We start from the raw sequence: 20,168 nt of genomic DNA on the forward strand, positions 1-20,168 counted from the left end.
TGAAGGCCACATGGAGGAAGAGGGAAGCAACCCATTCCCTTGAACAACGGTTCTAATCCTGGCAGGCCCACCCTCGTTGTGACCTGTGCAACTGAGCGTTTTACTTGTTTAAGTCACGCTCCATCATTTCTGTTCTGTGGAGCCAAATAGCATTTGGAACCTAGTAAATTATGCACACAAGAGCCCAAAGGGAATAATCATCCTTAGATCAAGACTGTCTGGAGGACTGTGCCCTGGTCAAATCATCTCCACAGTATTTTGGGAAATTAAGTAGTGGGCAAAGTTTTCTAGTCCTGCTCAGTTAGCTCTTCTACTTTTCACTTTATTTAGCCTGTACTTAAATAAATGTTATTAGTTAAATGTCTGCTAGCATACATCCTTCTTCAATACAGCGCCATCTCCTGGCAACTCCTACCTCTCTCAACAATGCTGCTATAAAGTGTAATGTACAAGAGCCTGAATTGTGGAGCACATTGCCTGAGTTTGGTTCTGGGTTCTTCTACCATCAGCTGTGTAAACTCTCTGCTTCATTTTCCTCATCTGTAAAATAGGGATAACAGTGACACTTACTTTATCAGGCTTGGGGAAGACTAAGTCTGTTAATACATATAAAGCACTGGAGTGCCTGCGTGACTCAGTTGGTTAAGCGCGTCTGACTCAGGTCATGATCTCAGGGTCATGGGATCAAGCCCCACATGGTGGTTGGGGGGTGGGGGTGGGGGTCAGCGCTCAGCAGGGAGTCTGCTTCTCTCTCTCTCCCTTTTACCCTCCCCCTTTCCCCTACTCCCACATGTGTGCTCTTTCTCTGTATAAAATACATAATAAAAAAATACATAAAAAGCACTAGCACTATCCCTGGTCCACAATAAACCCTATTTAAGTGTTTGATGTTGCTGTTGTTTGTTAGAAAATGGGTGTTTTCCCTCAGGAAAGCACAGTATCCCCACCTGGGTGCAGAAACAAGCAAAGAATGGAATTGAAATGGATTAAGATAGGTTTTATTCCTTACACATAACATACATGTAAAAGTGTGGGCATGCATCTCTACTGATACCACTTTAGTCATTAAATAGCTTGGTCTCCAGTATTCTCCATAAATCACATCACATCATGAACATTTCTCTTTAAATTAGGACGTACTGGGTTCAGTATGAGGCCTTGTGGAGTGCTTCTTCAGTGTAAATACTTGTAGGTGCTGGATACTGTAAAATGGCTTAGTTGGGTGAATAAGTACGGGGAATAGTTGTCTAAGAATGTGATCTCTCATTTGATTTCAGTCCTTTGACAATTTGAAGGTCTTCATATTGTACTTTCATGGAATTCCTTGAAGTTCTTCGTGTTCTACTTTCATGAAATTCTTGCTGATTCCAAGCTTGCAAAGCTCCATGGAGATATGGAAACTTGAACTTCTTAAACCTTGTCTAAAATTTTGACATTTCTATTTACATCAGGTTATCTCCAGGTAGGGTGGATGGGCAGGAATCATAATCTTAAGAACTGTCACAGACTGCATTCTAGAATAGTGAAGTTTCAAATTTTAGCATGTATACGAGGAACCTGGAATGCTTCTCACAAATGCAGGTGTGTTGACCTCCCCTCATATTCTGATGCAGTAGGTCTGGTTGAGGACTAAGAAACCACATTTTCAACAAGCACCTCAGTTGACTATAATGCAACCAGTCCATTCACCCTTTGGAAAGCAGTACTCTTGGGCTAATGAAACAAACAAACAAACAGACAAACAAACAAGATGAAATGGATCTCTAATGTAAGTTAATTTATTAAGGCTAACAGTGAAGCTATGAAATAATTGTTAGTTTGCATATTGGGCATAGCTTTATCTTGGCATTCATGTATGTCCACTGTTCACCTATGGTTAAATAATCATTTTGTTTAAAAGGTCGACAGGTGTGATATTCATAAACTTTATTCAGTATTTCTTGACACTTACCAAAAGTTTCTTTTCATGTAAGTTTAAAAGCTTGGTATGCTTTGAATTCTAACAAAGAAATGATGAAATGCTGGTCAATCATATTTTTATTTACTTGAAGATACCAAGCAATTCATATTTTTATATCCAGACACCAGAATCTGTAGTTAAAAACTCTACAGAAAAACAGCTCTAATGGACATTTGCTGAGTGTCACCAGGCAATCATTTGCCACCAAGAGTGCATTGTCCTCAAATATAATTGAAATAAAGTAGGTACTATGCTGCTATAAATCTAAATAGCAGGAAAATAGTAGGCTAGACTCCCCCAGCTTGTTCAGGACACCTTAATGGAAACATAAATACCATAATCATATGCTTTTTGCATGCATTTTACCACTAAAAAGAAAATGTGGATTTTAAAAGAAAAGACCCTTTTGAACTTGTTTTTTTTCCCGCATTAAAACTGAAATCCAATTGTGTCAAAAGGAAGTGTGACAAACAGACAAAACTAATTTTCTTAGATATAGGTAGTTATTAAACAAGTGCTCTTTTTAAAATGTTGGGTCACATAACAAAGTTGTATTTGCTATTCAAAAAGTCAAATACCACTTTATTTACTTACATTTACTTCATCTCTGCTTTTCTTGAAATATGAGAAAATCATTCTCAAAGGTAGTAAATCTCATTGCCATGATGAATTTTGCAAGTTGGTGCCATTGCTAATTCATGTGCTCTATCCCGGTCCCTTCTCAGTGTCCTTAGCTGTCTTTTTCTGACCTTCTGACCTCGGCTAGCTCCATCCACCTCAGCAAATGTCCCAAACTGGGTTGTTCCCTTCATCTTGCCTCTCTTGTCCAAACCTACCACCCACCTTCATCTGCGCCCCGGCTCCTTCCCTCTCCCTACTTGCTGTGGGTCAGCTCTCCTTCTTCCAGGCCAGTTCTGTGTGCGCTCTGCCAACCCTACCCTGCAAGGAACCGGTTCCATCACTCCTCCTTCTCAGCTCCTTCTTCAGCATGTGCCTGTCTGCTGGCTCTTCCACAGAGTGGGTAACCATGCAGATGTCTTTATCATGCTGTTAAAAAAATCCTTTTTTACCCTCTAGCTATTTTCTGCCCTATTTTTCCTCTTCATTTCTAATCCAGACTTCTTGAAAGATTAATCTAGATTTGATATAAACTGCTGGGTCTTCTTTCCCACATCACATTCCTTCTATGTGGTAGGCGTAAGAATGCCCTCCACCCCCACCCAAGGTGCCCATTTCCTAATCCCTGGAACCTCGGAATATGTTGCTCTATCTATCCAGCAAAATGGACATGGCAGATCTGATTGAATTAAGGATCTTAAAATGGGGAGATTTTCCTAGATTATCCATCCCAAGGGGCTCAGTGGAATCACAAGAGTCGTTTTAAGTGAAAGAGCGGGACAGGAGAGTCAGAATCAGAGAAAGATTCGAAGATGCTGGTCTGCTGACTTTGAAGACAGGAAGGGACCACAAGACAAGAAATGCAAGTGGATTCTAGGAGCTGGAAAAGGCAAGGAAACAGTCTCCCCTAGACCCTCTAGAAGGAGCATTACACTGCTGACACCTTGATTTTAGCCCAGTGAAGCCCATTTTGGACTTCCGACCTCCAAAACCACAATGTAATTATGGTTTCCTAATGGTCTCCTAGATTCCTGGTCCAGTAAACACTTCAGTTCTTCCCATTCGGGATCACTCTGGCATTCCTGGAACTCTGTTCTCTGTGCTTCTGTGTGTGTTACTCTTGCCTCATGCTTCCTACTTCCTATAGGACTGTTTCTTAACTGTCCCTTTAAGGATTCTCTTCTTTCCTGCTAAGTTTGAATTCTTTAGGGAAATAGCTTTGGACCACTGCTACTCCCTATGTGTTTTTTTGGCTAAAGTTTTAACTACTGTGTGGCACTGGTGATGGGTAACCTGCACTAGCCCAGTCCTCTCTTTTAAGCCCCACACCCTTGGAGCTAACTACCAGCTGGGAGTGTGGGCTTCCTGGGTCTCTCAGGTACCTAAACCCAACCTATCCAAAACCAAATTCATCACTTTCATTCCAAGCCTCTTCTAGTTTCATGAGCCTAATCTCCAAGATCCCCAGATTTACTCAAGACGTAAATCTTTCTTTGGCAGCCAGCCTCCCTTCTCCCCCACCCCCCACCTCATTCAGTGATGGAGGCCTACCAGTTTTATATTCTAAATAATTCCAAATCCTTTCTGTCCTTCTGCACCACAACATGTGGACTGGCAGGGGTCTACTAACTCATCTCCCTGTCTGCGCTCCAGTCTTGTTCTCCTCAAATCCCTACTTCTCCTAGTACCTGGAGTTTTCTATGCAAAGTGAAGATCTGACATCTCATTCCCTTGGTTAAAATTATTCTGTGGCTGTTCATTGTCTCCACAATGCAGTCTGAGCCCTCAACATGGCATCTGTGGGCCTCCAAGACCTCCTGTTTCAGCCTCATTCCTAATTATATCAGACTGTGTCATATTGGTTCACATCCTACTTTCCAAACAGAGGATCTTCTAGAAGTATAAATCCAACTTCATGAAATACATGGGTGAATTAAGTGGTTCTTTGGTCGTTATATGTTGTGCAAATGTTAAATTTTGGTGGGTAAATGGGCGCCTGGGTGGCTCAGTCGTTAAGCATCTGCCTTCCGCTCAGGTCATGATTCCAGGGTCCTGGGATCGAGCCCCGCATCGGGCTCCCTGCTCGGCGGGAAGCCTGCTTCTCCCTCTCCCACTCCCCCTGCTTGTGTTCCCTCCCTCTCTCTCTCAAATAAGTAAATAAAATCTTAAAAAAAAAAATTTTTGGTGGGTAAAAACAAGCAATCACTGTTCATTAAGCTGTTCTAATATAGTTAGAGATGCAGCAATTAAATTAAAAGCTGAGGTGACATAAACAACCCAACAAATGAAATCTTGAAGGTAATGAAGCCATAAATAAGGTCATGGCTAATTTTAAAGACTTCTTGTTTAATTCTTTTTGTTGATTAACATTGCCTGAAACCACAATTTGTTTGTAGAAGTAATGTGTAATGGGGGTTGTTTATTTATATATTTATTTTAGCCTTAGAGAAGGTTTAAATATTCCACAGAAATACGAGGATAAGGGAAAACTATCTTAGACCTTGGTAGTCATCAGGCAAATAATTTTCCAGCACAGTGTGTTTGCTTTTGTTTTAATGTCTTTCCCTTTGCAGGGCACTGAACTTCTGGGGCTTTGATGATGAGCTAGCCACACTGTGGTTGAAATCTGCTTGAGCTGTTTTGGTATTTCATTTGATTTTAACCATCTAACAGAAGCTCCAAGATCCTGCTTTAAATGCAACTTGGCATGATAACTCATCTTTTTATTCTATCCCAACCACCTGGCCCTCCTGTCTTGTAAACAGTCCGAACCCATGGATTCAAGTACCAATCTTATTGGTATATAGTGGTCTTAGGTTGGTATTATTTTCTTTCTTTCTCCTGAACAAAGCTGGAATATCAGTCAACTATTAATATAAATTCATGAGGATTTATATGGAGCCCTGTTGTGAGATGCATTTTCAACTTTTGGGGAGACTTTATCAAGACATGACTCCAAGATCCATTTTTAAATTAACTTCCCAGATGTTCTAGAGCTTTTCCTCTGACCCCCAAGCCCCCAGTGTGGATAGCTGTCCAATTAGTCTCTTTTTTGCTGCTTCATTCCTTTTCTTTCCATCAGTTCCTCATTGGTTGATTTTTGTGTAACTTAAGGAGAAACAGTAGTTGATTGAAAAATATTTGTTGTATTTTCCAATCAAGGAAGTGTTTGGGAAGTCTTTAGCGTCTTCCACTAAAATAGATAATTATATAGAAATGTGGAAATTCTAAGCTTTCTGTGTTGTTACAGTACAGAAAATCACTAGATAATTCACATATTCTATGAATATGTAGTAATTACTTGAATATATATTTGAAATTGCATAAAAGGGACTCATGTTCATAGAATGAATGGATCAATGAATCATTGTATATTAGAGTGTATATATATATTTCTGTAAAATTCACAAATATTTTTAAAACTGAATTTTCTATATCAGTTTTTGTCTTTTATTATTAGTTCTACGTCATAGACTATACAGGGGTTACAGGATTGAATCCTTAGGAATACAGAGTTTTTAAAATGTTTGTTCTCAAAAGAAGATACTTTGGGGCCAGGTAAGTGTCTCATAGGTGATTCCTTTTGGTGAGGTATCGGAATGGGTGGGTGGCTCTTTCAGCTTAACTTTTTTTTTTTACAAATGTATTATAATTTTAGAAGTTGAATAGATATTATTGGGCAAGAAATGAATCTTAACCCGAACTTGTGCTTTTTTAGTACCCTGTTTTAACTGAAATTCTTGGTTACTTCTGAGAGAGGCCTGCCTGGCCCAGCCCCAGATGCTGTTAACCTTCCTGGCACGGGTATGGGGGGATGGGGGGGCAGGTGCTGACTGCACCTGGAGCAAAGGAAAGACCAACAGGCCACTGAACCCAGCTCACAGCAGAACTCAGATTATCCAAGTGAACTGCTGAAGAATACTACCTTCAGGAGTCTAGAGGATTTCCTGCGTGTACATGAATTCAGTCTAAAATCTTGTGACTTAGTAATGTCAATCTGAACAGAGGAAAGAGTATAAAGTCTGAATTAAAGTGTATGTTCAAAGATACCATACTCTGAACTTTAAAGCACATCCAGCAGCTCCGATGAAGGGCTAACAGTTTCAGTTAGAGAATCTTTACTTTGTAAACTTTACCATGCATTTTGTTTATTCTAATTTAGATATAAATCAAATTTGCCTAAATTTTGTTTAGAGGAGACTTATTTGCTGATTTGAATACAATCAGATTAGGAAATGATTATTCTAAAGTCCCTTCAAATAAGTCCCCCTAAAATCTCATTTCTGGTATAAATTTGTAAAGAAAAAGATTTGATAGTGAAAAGATAAATTCCTTTATAGATTTTCAAAGGTTATAAATAGTGGTATCTAAAATAATTGTAAACCACCCACCTACAGAAAGTACTGCTATAGTTTCATGTTGACCTCATATCATTTTGGAATTGTGAAAATATATTTTAAAAATAAAAATATATCTTGTCTTCATGAAGACAAATGTGATTTAAAAGAAAAAGTTTGCCATATCAGAACTTCCTGATCATCATGACTGGAGCACAGTTCCCTCCAAATAAATCTGCATAACAACCAAATAGCAGATATCTTTGGCCTCTGTTTTCTGGTCTCTGCTTTGCTACTTAATAGGTCATTTAATGCCGGGTACAAAGTTTGAACAGCAGTAGTTACTTAGTCTTTTGAAGGTTATATAATAAATTGGACTTGCATCAGGCACTTAGGCAGAGAAATAGTAAAGTAAAATTTTAAGTCCAAATCTACCTTAAATTCTAATGTCACTTAGAATTCCTGGGGGCGTGGCTTAGTCAGTTAAGTGGCTGACTCTGGATCTCAGCTCAGGTCTTCATCTCAGGGTTGTGAGTTCAAGCCCTGCGTCTTGTTGTTGTTGTTGTTGTTTGTTTTAAAGAATTCTTTGAAAAGATTGGGCAGGGGGAATGGGAGGAATGCAAATGGAACTGGGGAGTGTTGGGGGGACATAGGTGAAGGAATTAGGGACTGTGCAATCCCTAGGAGTACCATAAAACTAGTCACTGTGGATGTGGACAATTAGGGTGATTTTTCTGGCAGTAACAGGAGGCATGAGGATTTTTTCTAAATTTCACAAAGTCACTATGTGGCCTGTGGGGGAAAGGAGGAGGACGTAGAAAAATGACTGAAATTCTGTATAATTATAACTCTGATACAGAAGAGTTTTGTTCTTGAGTTTGCAAGCTGCATTAGTATAACTTTAAAAAATCACCCCTTTTGTAACAGAAACTAAAACTGAGGATAAATACTTGTTTCTAATTATCCTCTTTTCCATTTCCTTTTTTTCCTTCAGTCTGTATGTTTAAGCTTTGTGAAATATTCAAGGGCTTAAAGATTTTTGAATAAGCCCAAGGTTTTTGTACATGTCCCATCTTACAGCCTCTGTGGCTGGTCATCCCCCTCCCCAGCAGTTATCCCAGGGGCTACTGGGTGCTGCAAATTGTGGATACAATTTGTATGGGATACAGAAATGAGCAAGACCTCATTTACCTCCCAAGTTCCTCTCACTTGGTGTCACCTGACAGACCGTATACAATATATTGCACACAGGGTGATAGGAATTAAATAGGATGCTAAGGAGATTGACTCAGGTTGGGGAAGGAGGGGCTTCTAAGACGTGGTGTGCTTGAGCTGCATCCTAAGTGGGTCAGAGCTTTTATATATACATATATATCTCTCTATATAAATATATGTAATATATATTATTATACGCATATTATATGTATAATATAATATATAAATATATAATATATATACACAATCTATATAAATATAAAATAAAAAATAAGTAAAAATCTTTACATATATATTTATCTAGTTTTGACTGACCGTGCAGTCAAGTTAAAGCACCGGATTTATATATATGCTCCTGGTAAATATTAAATATGGTCAACACTTTACTGTGTAAATTCTTTAATACCTCCTGCCCCTAAAAGCCACTGGTAGTCTGCTGTGGCTTTTCTCTCTGAGTGGTCTGATTCTTTGGAAGGATTTATGGATTTCGGCAAGTGAGGCTTACCTAGCCTTTAGGGCCCTTGGTGTCTTCAACTCTCAATTAGGTGGGTCCTTGAGGCCTACAGGATAATGAAGTAGAGCCTGGACAGGCAGAGATGCTTTGCCCCCATCAGGCAGGTGGTTTCTACGAGAGCGGATTGAGGATTCAGGGGCCGTGAGTGGGAGCTGTGGTTGGTGATATTAACCTTATGGATCCAAAATAGGTCTGTGAGAATATTTGTGTTTTTCATACAGTGTGGCTTTAAGCATTTGAAGAATCTAAAATTCTTGTTTTGGCTCTTCTTGGCTGTGAATGGCATGCGATTTGCAATACCTCCAGGTCTGGATCATCACGGGACATGGGACTCCATTAGTTAGTTGCAGTATCTGTTGAACATCTGTTAGACACAGATTACCTTGCCAGGCCAGTTCAAAAACATTGGCACATCTCATTGTCCCTCTGATACTATTTTTAAGGAATTTTATTTGCATCTGGGAGAGTCCCAGTAATCCATCTTCGTGATAAATGAATCCAAAATATGCTACCCTGGTTTCTTTTAAAGATTAGCACATCTTTTTAAAAATATATATATATTTTTTAAATTTATTTATATGAGAAAGAGAGAGAGTGCAGTGGGGAGGAGCAGAGGGAGAGGGTCAAGCAGACTCCACCCTGAGTGCGGGTCCGGATGTGGGACTTGATCTCACAACCCTGAGATGACCTGAGCTGAAATCAAGAGTCAGATGTTTAACCAACTGAACCACCCAGGGACCCCATGATCAGCACATCTTTGAATTGTCTTGGTTTTTCTGTTTCTAGCTTTTATATAAGATTAGGGCAAACTGGATATAGGTATAGTGTTATCCCTGCTGACTGAGGGGCTTGTGATGTTCAACAATCCCATCTGACTTATAACTGAAACAATGTGTTGGCTAATCTTTTGAAGGGTAGGTGCTCTGGGTTTTACTGGGACACCCTTTACAGCTATTGCACGAGAGCGTGACTTTCCCACTTTCACGTCTAATACATTATTGAAAACATTTACAAGTCAGATGGCTATGTCAAGGCCATACACATACGTGTATGCAGGTTGGATGAGATTGTGTTCCTAGCGAGATGAAAAATCTGGTGATAAACTCCACTGTCTTGGGAGAACCCGGGCCTGAGGCAGATATAAGCAAGGGCCTCTGCCTTCTCCCCATCGATGTAGGGCCAGGCATCATCCCTCCTCAGGGGCTGATATCCTTTCTGAGTGCTCTCCGGGCTCTCCCCAGGCTTGCACCGGCCACCAGGGCACCACGAGTCTTCCCACATGGCCCTCTGGCTTGAACCTTCACGTGGCCAACAGTGGGAAGGAGGGCATCCAGGCAGATGGCTAGTCAGGGCAAGGAAGACAGGCCAGTTGACACAAGTTGGTGTTTTGTCCTAGGCAAATTCTAGGGCATCATAGGTGCCACGGCCCTGCAGCCCTGAGGAGGGAGTGAGTCGCAGGTGCTTCTGTGCAGAAGGCCACACTCAGGAGCTGTCACCTGTGAAGGCCTCAGCTGCCTCTGAGGGGTCCTGGCTCTGTCCCCACAGCAGCTGGGGCTCGGGGCGGGAAGCAGGCCGAGCCACCAGCAGTGACTAATGGTGGTTAATGTGAGGAAATGCAAATAATTTAAAATTGCAACTCTCCCCCTCCTTTTCTGCACTCCCTAATTAACTTCCCTGCTTTATTTTTCTTACTAGTGCTTATGACTAGTGCTTACTAGTTATGATAGGGCCTAGTCATACTTTTAAAAACGCTGTTTATCATCCATCTCCAGCAACTAGAATGAAGTTCCACTTTCAGGTAGGAGTCTTTGTCTATTTTGTTCATGGCTGTATTCCAAGGCCTGGCATATGGGCATTCAAATATGTTAAATGAATGAATGAATAAACCAAACTCTTCATCAGCACAGAAAAGGCAGTTTGTGGGGCGTGGTGTCGAAAAAGGAAAACTGTAAGCTCTATGCAAGTAGAGAGGGCCTGCTTTAGAAAAGAAGTGTGAAATTTCTACCTGCAAAAGGAAGCTAAGCATTTTAATTGTTAAAATCACTTTTGCTCATGCTAGGTCCATAATTCTTCCAGGTTTCCTAGAGCATATGTAATTTTGAGAGAGAGAGATGATGTGATGCAATATTATGCAATGTGATACCCTAAGGTAGATATGAGATAGGTATGGTTAAGGGCACAGTCTGAGTTCTCATGCCGGCTCTGCCAGTTAGCCTTCTGTGCCTCACTTTTTGCACCTGTAAAATGGGGATATTGACATTACTGACCTCATTGGGATTTTTTGGGGTATGTATGTGAGGATTAAATGAATGACTACACACGAGGCACTTTGAATACTACCTGGTACATAGAAGATTCCAGTAAGACTTAGTTGCTATCATCATTGCCATCATCAACATCATCATTATTATTGTGCTACCACTACGTCATCATCTGTATTCTTGAGTTCTTAAGATTATTTATTGATTTATTGATTTGAGAGAGAGAGAGAGAGAGCAGGGTTGGGGGAGAGGCTGGGGGAGAGAAAGAATCTCAAGCAGACTCCACACCGAGCAGGGAGCCCAACATGGGGCTCAATCTCATGACTGAGACCATGACCTGAGCCGAAATCAAGAGTCAGACGGTTAACAGATTGAGCCACCCAGGCGCCCCTGTATTCTTGCGTTCTAAGGACATTTAGAAGCTAAAAAGTTTGCTGCATAAATTGTTTTGTGTGAGCATGATATATAATGATTCTGTATTTTTTTAGCATCTTTTGTGCGTAAAAATTTATTGTAGGTTTCTCAACTTTTATTTTGATGCCACAATAGGCGTCTGCAGCTTTTTACATTATATGCTGGTACCAAAATGTGCGTTGCTGTGGACATTTGATTGATTTCTGTAATTAGGAAGCAGCTTAATCTGCAGTAATTTGGTGTAGTATTGAACTTGAATAGCCACAGATTCATTTCCAAAAGAGGAGACTAAAGTAAATGAGAGTTATGATATTTGAGGACATGAATGAAGACGGCACAGGCCTGGGGCTGGGTCAGATCCTCCCACGGCTCGTGATGCACCCCATGGGCGACTGCCCCCCCTTCAGGAAGGCTACTTATCATTTTCCTCCAGGAATGTGGGATGGCATAATAGGGCAATTTTGAATAGCTCTGTGATATATTTAAATAAAAACTACCATGTAATTGCATAATATTAGTATTATAAATGCCTTGTATTCATTATATGATAATTAATTAAAATCAGGTTCAGTGTTAATAAATATGTAGTAGAGAATATTATTGATGTTTTATTTATGGTAAACAGGAAATGTCCCTTGTGATTTTTTTTTTTATTCCCTGCTTGGAAACGATAAATCATATATGAGAAGGGATTAGATTGTTTTCTTTTATGATATGCCTTTTTCTGGCACATTTTGTCCGCATACCTGGGATTAGCTACATACATACCTCACAAAATGAGGTCTCATTATACCCAAGGATAGCTAAATGCCCATCAAGGAATAAATGAATGCGTTTGAGTTGTTTTAATTAGCGAGGTGTGATTTAAAGGTTCCTGAAATCAAAAAGGCTTATTCATTTTTCATCAATAATCACTTACCTTAATATTTCATTAGAACCCGCTGATTTGCAGACCTCCTTCTGGGCTTTGATTCATTATGACTGCAGACATAATTTAACTTTCCCTCTTTTTCTCATTCTGTATTATACTCTTTCATCTCTGAGACACTGTTAAGATGTTTCCAACATTCTTCACAGGGCTGCTAATTGATCCAACTTTTTTTTATCTCTAACTGTACTTAAAGCTAAGAGTTCTAGGCTATGCAAAGCTGTATGTGCGTGTGTATGCATCCACGCGTGTGAGCGCACACGTTTTTAGGCAGTTTTCTTACGTCATTTGAACAGCTGATGATAACGTGCAAATTTTCTGTTTCATATGTTCCGAGACTAAGGACTGATTTATCATATGCAAAAGTCAGGAAGTAAATAACTTGGACACATTCTTAGACTATGCCATCAATTTGAAAGAACAAAGCATCTTGTGTGTGGCATAGACAGCGGATGAGATCACTATCTGTGCATATACCTTATTTTCAGAACATGTCTCTGGTTGCTTTTGACGTACACTTGCACTTATCCTCAGTGTGCCTGTGTGTCCGCGGGGAGTGGCCCTGTCCGAGGCTTCTGTGCTGCCACCTAGGGAGTTCAGCTCTATCGCAGTGAAGCCAAAAGTTGGGCCCTCATGTTCATGTGATGCACGAGCAGGAAAGAGCCGTTCTTTCTTCCTAAATTGTTCCCTGTCTGCGTGTGACTGATGGCAGCTAGACACAGCCCACGCAGCACATGGGCATCAGATCAGAACCTCTTAAAACCCCAAATTCCAAGTACCTCTCCTTAAATGCATACATAGGCCTTAGGGTTTTTTTTGGAAGTAACTAACCTAAAACCTCAAAACATGCCTAGCACAGATTCTGACAAGCTGATGCGAGCACTGAAAAATAAGTAGATGGATAGGTATTTTCATTTTTTTCGAGATTGATTATGAAATAGTATATGTCTGTTTTCCACAGCCATGTTAAGCAATTTTTGTGTAAAGTACATATTATTAACTTTCACTAGCTGTAACAGTTTTCATGCTGAGCAAAAATTGCTAAACATTAAGAAATAAAAACTTGTGTACTTAAAATTTGGTAAATGTATATGTGTACAGAATTATAAATATTTTCATTGGATCGAAACCATTCTTTTTAATATTTCCCAGAAAACTTAATGCTGACTTTCCTTATGTCCCAGATTTATTTTTTCCAGAAATATGTCTAAAAAACTAATGAGCCACCAATAGATATATAAACATCTACTAATGGAGAATTAAAAGAATGCTTATGCGTTAGAAGATACTATCCACCATTAAAAATTATTAATCCTTTTTTACCCCGAGCTATTCCTTACATTTTGCCTACCTTTGGAATGTTTATTGATAACTCTTTCCATTAAATACTTTATTCTTACATATTAGCATTACCATGACTTGCTTGGTGTGAGTATGCATATTTCAATAATTCTAGTCTTTGCATACTCTTCAAGATTCTGGGAGAAAGCTTAAGATAGATTTACTGGACTTCATCTTTATGATCCTCTCAACCTGCCTGTCTTGCTTTTCAGCCTTCGATGGACGTGTGAAAGCCGGCATGAGCGAGTGGAGCAGGGTGATATAGTAGACCAGTGTGGCTTTAGATTCAGATCTTGACTCTGCCACTTACTTGGATGTTTGGCAAGTTATTTAACCTCTGTGAGCCTCGTTAAATTCATCTGTATTTTAAATTTTTTGTCCCATTGTTAGACCATATGTCAGCTGTGTCCCGGTTTTTATATTTAGAAAATATGTTCTTCATAACCATGCATCATGATCTGTGTTAGAAGCTATTGGGGCTAAAAGAGAAATACAGATCCAATCTCTAATGGTAATGCTCTTCTAGTCTTTTGGGAGAATAACAGACGGATTTAAATAACACAACCAGTTTTATTGACTATGCTGTTTATTTTAATAGCTAGACCAGAATGGTTTGATTGACTTTTTAAAAATCTGGTATGTTTTTTACCATATGGACAAGGCCATATCTAGAGTGCCAAGCTAATAAGCCTTCTTTTCTCTGCCAGTGAACCATGAAAGTTGTTAGCAAAATGTTTTATTTTGAATTGATCCATTTTCCAAGCTCTTGGTGATATAAACACCCTTCTTAAAAGATAGAGTACAGATTATCGTTCATCAGTCACTGGAAATTTGTTGCATCAAAGAACTGTAGTCAATGAGTATGTGAAATGATCTAGAAAAGAATGTATACTGTGTGATTGGGGATGCCTAAAAATGTTATAAAACTACCCGAAATCAGTTGATTGTGGGTACACGTTTCCAGGTTTTGAATGGTGTTGTAATATAAAGAACATAAAGCATGGGAGTTGGGTAATACTTAGCAGTAATGTGTTGTTTTAAATAGTCAAGGTTTAAAGTAGCATGACTTTGTGCTTTTCTCATTTGTATAAAGGGCTCAGTGTGCAAATCGTTCTGAATCATGATACTATTTATTTCTTGGAACAGCAGTGAAATGACAGTATTAGATTTTCTTCTCCCCTAATCAACTCGTAAGTATTCATTGCATCCCTGGTTTCCTTGGTACCATCAAAATATTCATATCTTTCATTTCTCTCCTCATCAGGTTTGTGTTTTCCTTTATGTCCTTTACCAAACACACTATCTTTAAATTAGTTGCTGAACGCCCTTGTTTCTCTATTTTCACCATCACTCTATTTTCTGGATCTGTTTCTATTGACTGATTTTTCTCCTGGTTGTGAGTTACATTTTCCTCCTTTTTATGTCTAATAAATTTTTATCACATGCCAGACATTTTGAATTTTATTATATTGAGAGCTGGGTTTTAGTCTCTTTTGTAAGAGTGTTGGATCTTTCCTGGCAAGCAGTTAAATTATTTGCTGATTGTTTCTTATTTTTAGGTTGCTTTAAAAATCTCTTTTAGGCCAGGGCGAGAGTAGCCTTCATGCTGAGGCCTAACTTAGCCCCATTTCCAAGATGTGGCCCTTCTTGATGGACTACTCAGTGTGGTCAGCCAAGGTACTCCATGAGGTCTCTTCCTCCAGTTGGAGAAAACTTGCCCAATTACTGGTACTTTAAGAGTGCCCCAAATTGCTGGGAATGATTTTCTTTTTTTACAGAAGTTGTTCCTGTCTAGGTTGTGGGGTTTTACCTGAACCAAGCACAGTTTGGTGATCACATGGAGATTTCTGGAGCTTGTTCTTCAGTGTAGATCTCTCCTCTCAGAAAATCTGTCCCACAAATTCTGACGACCTCAGCCTTCCCCAATTCAGAAATCTGTCTGTGTGACTACAGTGCCATTTGCGTCCCCCTCCCTGCACTGCAATGTGGGAATTGCCACCAGACAGAAAGCCTGGGTACTGGTAGGGCTCACCTCATTTGTTTCCTTTTCTTGGGGATTACAGTCCTAGTCTTCCTCACACCCAATTTCTAAAAATAGTTTTTATATTTTTCAAGTTTTCCAGTTGCTTAAAATAAGAAGGGAACACTACACCACTTATATACTCTTGTTGCCAGAAATGGAACTTCTTAAAATATATTTAAAGAATTGTTCTTCTGAGGGTGTCTTCGTTCTACTCACCCAGTCTTACTCCTAAACCATTCACAATTGGCTTCAGAAAGACTCTTTCTTTGCAGGGGTGCCTGGGTGGCTCAGTTGGTTAAGCGTCTGATTCTTGATCTCGACTCAGGTCTTGATCTCAGGGTCATGAGTTCAGGCCCCACGTTGGGCTCCCCTCTCTCTACAGAGGGAGGGTGGGGAGGGAAGGAAGGAAGGAAGGCTCTTTCCAAGTGACAAAATTGCCAAATCTTGAGACCATAGCATAGTCTTTCTCCTCCTTGTTCTTTCTGAAATATTTAGTGTTGATGACCACTCCTCCACACCATCTTAAAAAGGCGTTCACATTGGATTTATGGGACACTCTTTTTCCTTTGTCTCTTACACTCTAATTTATGTCTTCGTTGTTGACCACCACTTTTGGGGGGTGGCTCTTTTGTCCCCTACATGTTGTAATTCTCAAGTATCTACTTTCTGTTCTAGTTTTCTTCCTGGTGTGCCTTCAACTGTCACTTATATGTATCGGATTCCCAAGGTCATTGTAAGCACAGCTGATAAATTTCTGAGTACCAGCCCTGCTCCCCACCTATCTCTCTGGGTATACTTACAGCAGCCCAAACTCTGAACAGTAACAAATCTAGTGTTATCTGTATTATCAAAACCATAGCCACCATGGTGTCCACCCTGTCTACTCTTTTTGCCATCCTCCTCTCTATATCCTGTGCTCTTCCCGAATCCCCTTCCTTCATCCTTGTATCTAGTGATGAGGTTTATTGGTTGTTTCTATACTGTCTGTCAAACCAATTCTTCCCCACCTATTTCACTGTCCGGACTCAGGAATATATTATCCCTTATCTGGTGTAGTGAAGTAGCAGCACTTATACTTCTAACCCTCTCAACGATCTGTGATCCATCTTACACAGTCCTGTCAGCATCACCTTTCTGAAGTCTAGTTTGAGTGGCATTGCTGCTGCTCAGAAAAACTCACTGCAGAATCAAGTCCAAACTTTCTCGAGTGTGGTGTTCTCCTCCTGGTGAACCACCACAGTCTTAATCCTCTGTGTTTGCCCTTGTCAAAACTCTAGTCACACTAGGCTTTTTCCTATCCCAGAATGTGTCAAGCATTTTCGTAATGTAGTCCCCATCACATAAGCTTTTTTTTTTTTTTTTAAATCAGTCTGAAACTGACGCATATGGCTCTCTTTATCCCCATTGTTAAAAATCCTAATTTTCCAGATGCCATCTCTGCAAATTTAGTACATCTACTTGGAATGAGTCTCTCCTTTTTCTTGGATTCAAAACATTTTGAAGGATTTCTGTAAGTGTTTGTATAGGATAGTTAGAAGCTATCTGCGTCCCCTCCGCTTTTTGCATGATTTGCATTTTTTCTCATTTTGTTCTAGATGTCTTCTTTAGTAATGGTGGGAAATCATTAAGGCATTCCCTGAGAGCTGCTTTTAGATTCAGATTGCAGCTAAAAAGCAATCTCATGCATAGGGTTGTGATCATTCTTATGTGGCTGACTTCTCTTATAAGGAGATAAGGATCAGGGCCATGCCTTCTTCACTCTTATACACTCCAGATGCTTTTGCACATTTTTGGAGAATTTAAAGGTGGGCATGTGGATGAATAAATGAAAAAAAAATTGACTTAAAATTGTTGAATGATTTAATTGATTTAAGGAGATTATGTAGCATGTGACTTCAGCATCTAAGTATGATTCAATTTATACAAATTAGTTATATATAACCTTGCAGTAACATACCCGTGACATGGAACAGAATAAATCACTTTACGAATCCATTATTACACTGTAATTTTTTTTTTTTTTTTTTTTGGCTAGGACAAAATAACTCGAATTCAGTATTGATAAAGGGGTGTGTGTGTGTCTGTGTATTTATATATATGCAGATTTTTTCCCTGATACATTTCGTAAGCTAGTGACCATGATATATCCTTCTGCTGATAATGCTGGATTCAAGTCTAAGCATCCCAAGGAAACAAAGAATGCATGTTATTTTGGGACCCTTCAATATCTCTGCTCTTGTCTGTGTTTCTTCCTGTGCAGATATTCAAGCACTATGGGGCCCCACATTTAACTAGGCACAACATTTTGCTGATTTCCTTTAAATGTTTCCTGAGTAAGAAACACATTATCCCTTAATCAGCTTCTTTTGAGATATCTGTTTACACTAAACAAAGTCCTATTCCAATTAGTTTCAAATGCTCAGCAAAAGGCTGGTAATTAAACATTGTCTAAAGGAGCGTCCTGCTACCGTATTGCAATATTGAAGTCCAGGTGCAGGAGAAACAATGTTAAGCTTATTAGCATGTTTATCAATTTAATTGGCCAACCACAAAGAAGGACTATGTACTGACATAAATTTCAAACTTAAACACTGTGAATTTGGGAAACTACCTCTATTCCCTCATCTGTACAGTGAAATAACTGTATACAAATAAGTAATAATGATCACTACCTTGTAGAATTGTGTAGGATAAATGAAATAATATAGATAAAGCATTTGGCATAAAGCCTGCTTGCATTATTACAAATATATTTAATTGTGGTGTAGGTCAAAAATCTGACAAAAATATTTTATAATAAAGCAACCCTTTTAATAAGTAGACCTTGAAAATTCAATGACAGGTACAATTACTTGAAGAAGCATTTAGTTTTAGTACATTATAAAATCTTAGACTTAATTTTAAATTTAATCTATATAAACTAATGGCCAAACTATGGAGTAAATAAAATGAGATAATCCCTGAACATGACATATTGGGCAACGTACTTAATATACGTTGCATGTGCGTAATAACAATTTTGTATCCAGTATTTTCTGAGTAATGTGTTGTGAATGTGGGCATCAGCTGGGATGAAAGGATTTCAAACTCGGACTGTCAGTAGATGAAACACTGTTAACATTAATTGGTGATAGAATTTATTTCATAATGTGTGTGATCTGTTGCAGTGGTAAAATAGATTATTTTTAGATTCCCATATAAAATTGTTTTCTCACTAGATAATTATAATTGGCTTTGTGTGTAACACAAATTTTAAATATTTTATGTTATTAGTAACACCAGTGTAACATGGGAATTAACAAGATAGAAATGCAAATACATTTTCCTGTTTCTTAAACTGTGGCTGCAAACAGAGAATTGGTTCTGTAAATTATTTTTAATGTGCACACTTTTTAACAAGGTCCTTAAGGTGGTAATCATTTCTCAGTTTCCAACGTTGAGGGGTAGTAATTATTTGACAGCTGTAATGTTGCTTTTGTTGGTGATGAAATACTGGTTTTCATTAAATTTTGTTAAAATATACTTATTTAGAATCATAGGTTTCTACAGTTGCTGGGAGGACCTGATTTTATTTAAAGATTTTATTTATTTGAGAGAGACAGAACGAGCAGGGGCAGGGAGGAGCAGAGGGAGAGGGACAAGCAGACTCCACACTGAGCGCAGAGCCCTTCATGGGGCTGGACATGGGGCTAGACACAGGGCTGGACATGGGGCTCGATCCTACAACCCTGAGCTGACATCGAAAGTCCAATGCTTAATCAACTGAGCCACCCAGGTGCCCCTGGGAGGACTTGATTTAACAGCCCCTTACTTTACAGAAGTGGGAACTCAGGGGTGGGGGTGTTGACGAGGGTGGTTGCTGCATATCATTATCTTTCCTTTAAAGGTGGGGGTACTATGGCAAAAACAGCTGATGTGGAGTCAGGAAACCTGTGGGCCTGTGGGACCACTGTCCTCAAATAGGCTTGCTGCCTTGTGTGAGTCACCTGATTATCAGTAGTCTTCTACAAATTTATAAAACAGATAGAATCATATGTGGTCTGCCAGTTACAAAAAGGAAGTGTAGTGGGCACCTGGGTGGCTCAGTTGATTAAGCAACTGCCTTCGGCTCAGGTCATGATCCTGGAGTCCCTGGATCGAGTCCCGCGACGGGCTCCCTGCTCAGCAGGGAGTCTGATTCTCCCTCTGACCCTCCCCCGTCTCATGCTCTCTCTATCTCATTCTCTCTCTCAAATAAATAAAATCTTTAAAAAAAACAAAAAACAAAAAGGAAGTGTATGTAAATATACTATATATGTGAAAGTAGTAGTATATATGAAATAAAGTACATATGTGAAAGTGTACTTAAAAATATAAAGGTCTACCTGTGTGTGTCACACTGTTATAATTACCCCTGCCTGGTGACTTCTTCCATGTCCTCTAGAATTATGTTGAGTAATGCATTAATTCAAAGATGTAGATGCAGCCGCTTTGAAAAGTAGAGTACACCTTACCATACTAGTGGTTTATTGGAATATTCCTGGACTTAGATATTTCTGTTATAAGCAATACCCAGGT

General features: G+C 39.3%; 1 protein-coding gene across 18 annotated transcripts in view; it reads left to right on the top strand.

The window, feature by feature from the left end:
- The window catches only part of PARD3 (par-3 family cell polarity regulator), a 665,712-nt gene that overhangs the window by 518,152 nt on the left and 127,392 nt on the right, over positions 1-20,168 (top strand). The window contains exon 23 of one of the 18 annotated variants that reach the window (XM_064591867.1): positions 13,801-14,045. The exons of 16 other annotated variants lie outside the window; for them this stretch is intronic. In XM_064591867.1, coding sequence (XP_064447937.1) covers positions 13,801-13,885 — 85 coding nt within the window. In that variant the 3' untranslated portion in view covers positions 13,886-14,045. Of the gene's footprint in view, positions 1-5,151; positions 5,677-13,800; positions 14,046-20,168 lie in introns of those variants that run through there. One more of the 18 variants, XM_064591868.1, reaches the window with a different exon arrangement.

The sequence above is a fragment of the Mirounga angustirostris genome, unplaced genomic scaffold, assembly GCF_029215605.1.
Source record: "Mirounga angustirostris isolate CCGP_5_RB_7025 unplaced genomic scaffold, mMirAng1.0.hap1 SCAF_5, whole genome shotgun sequence".
Taxonomy (NCBI): Eukaryota; Metazoa; Chordata; class Mammalia; order Carnivora; family Phocidae; genus Mirounga; species Mirounga angustirostris.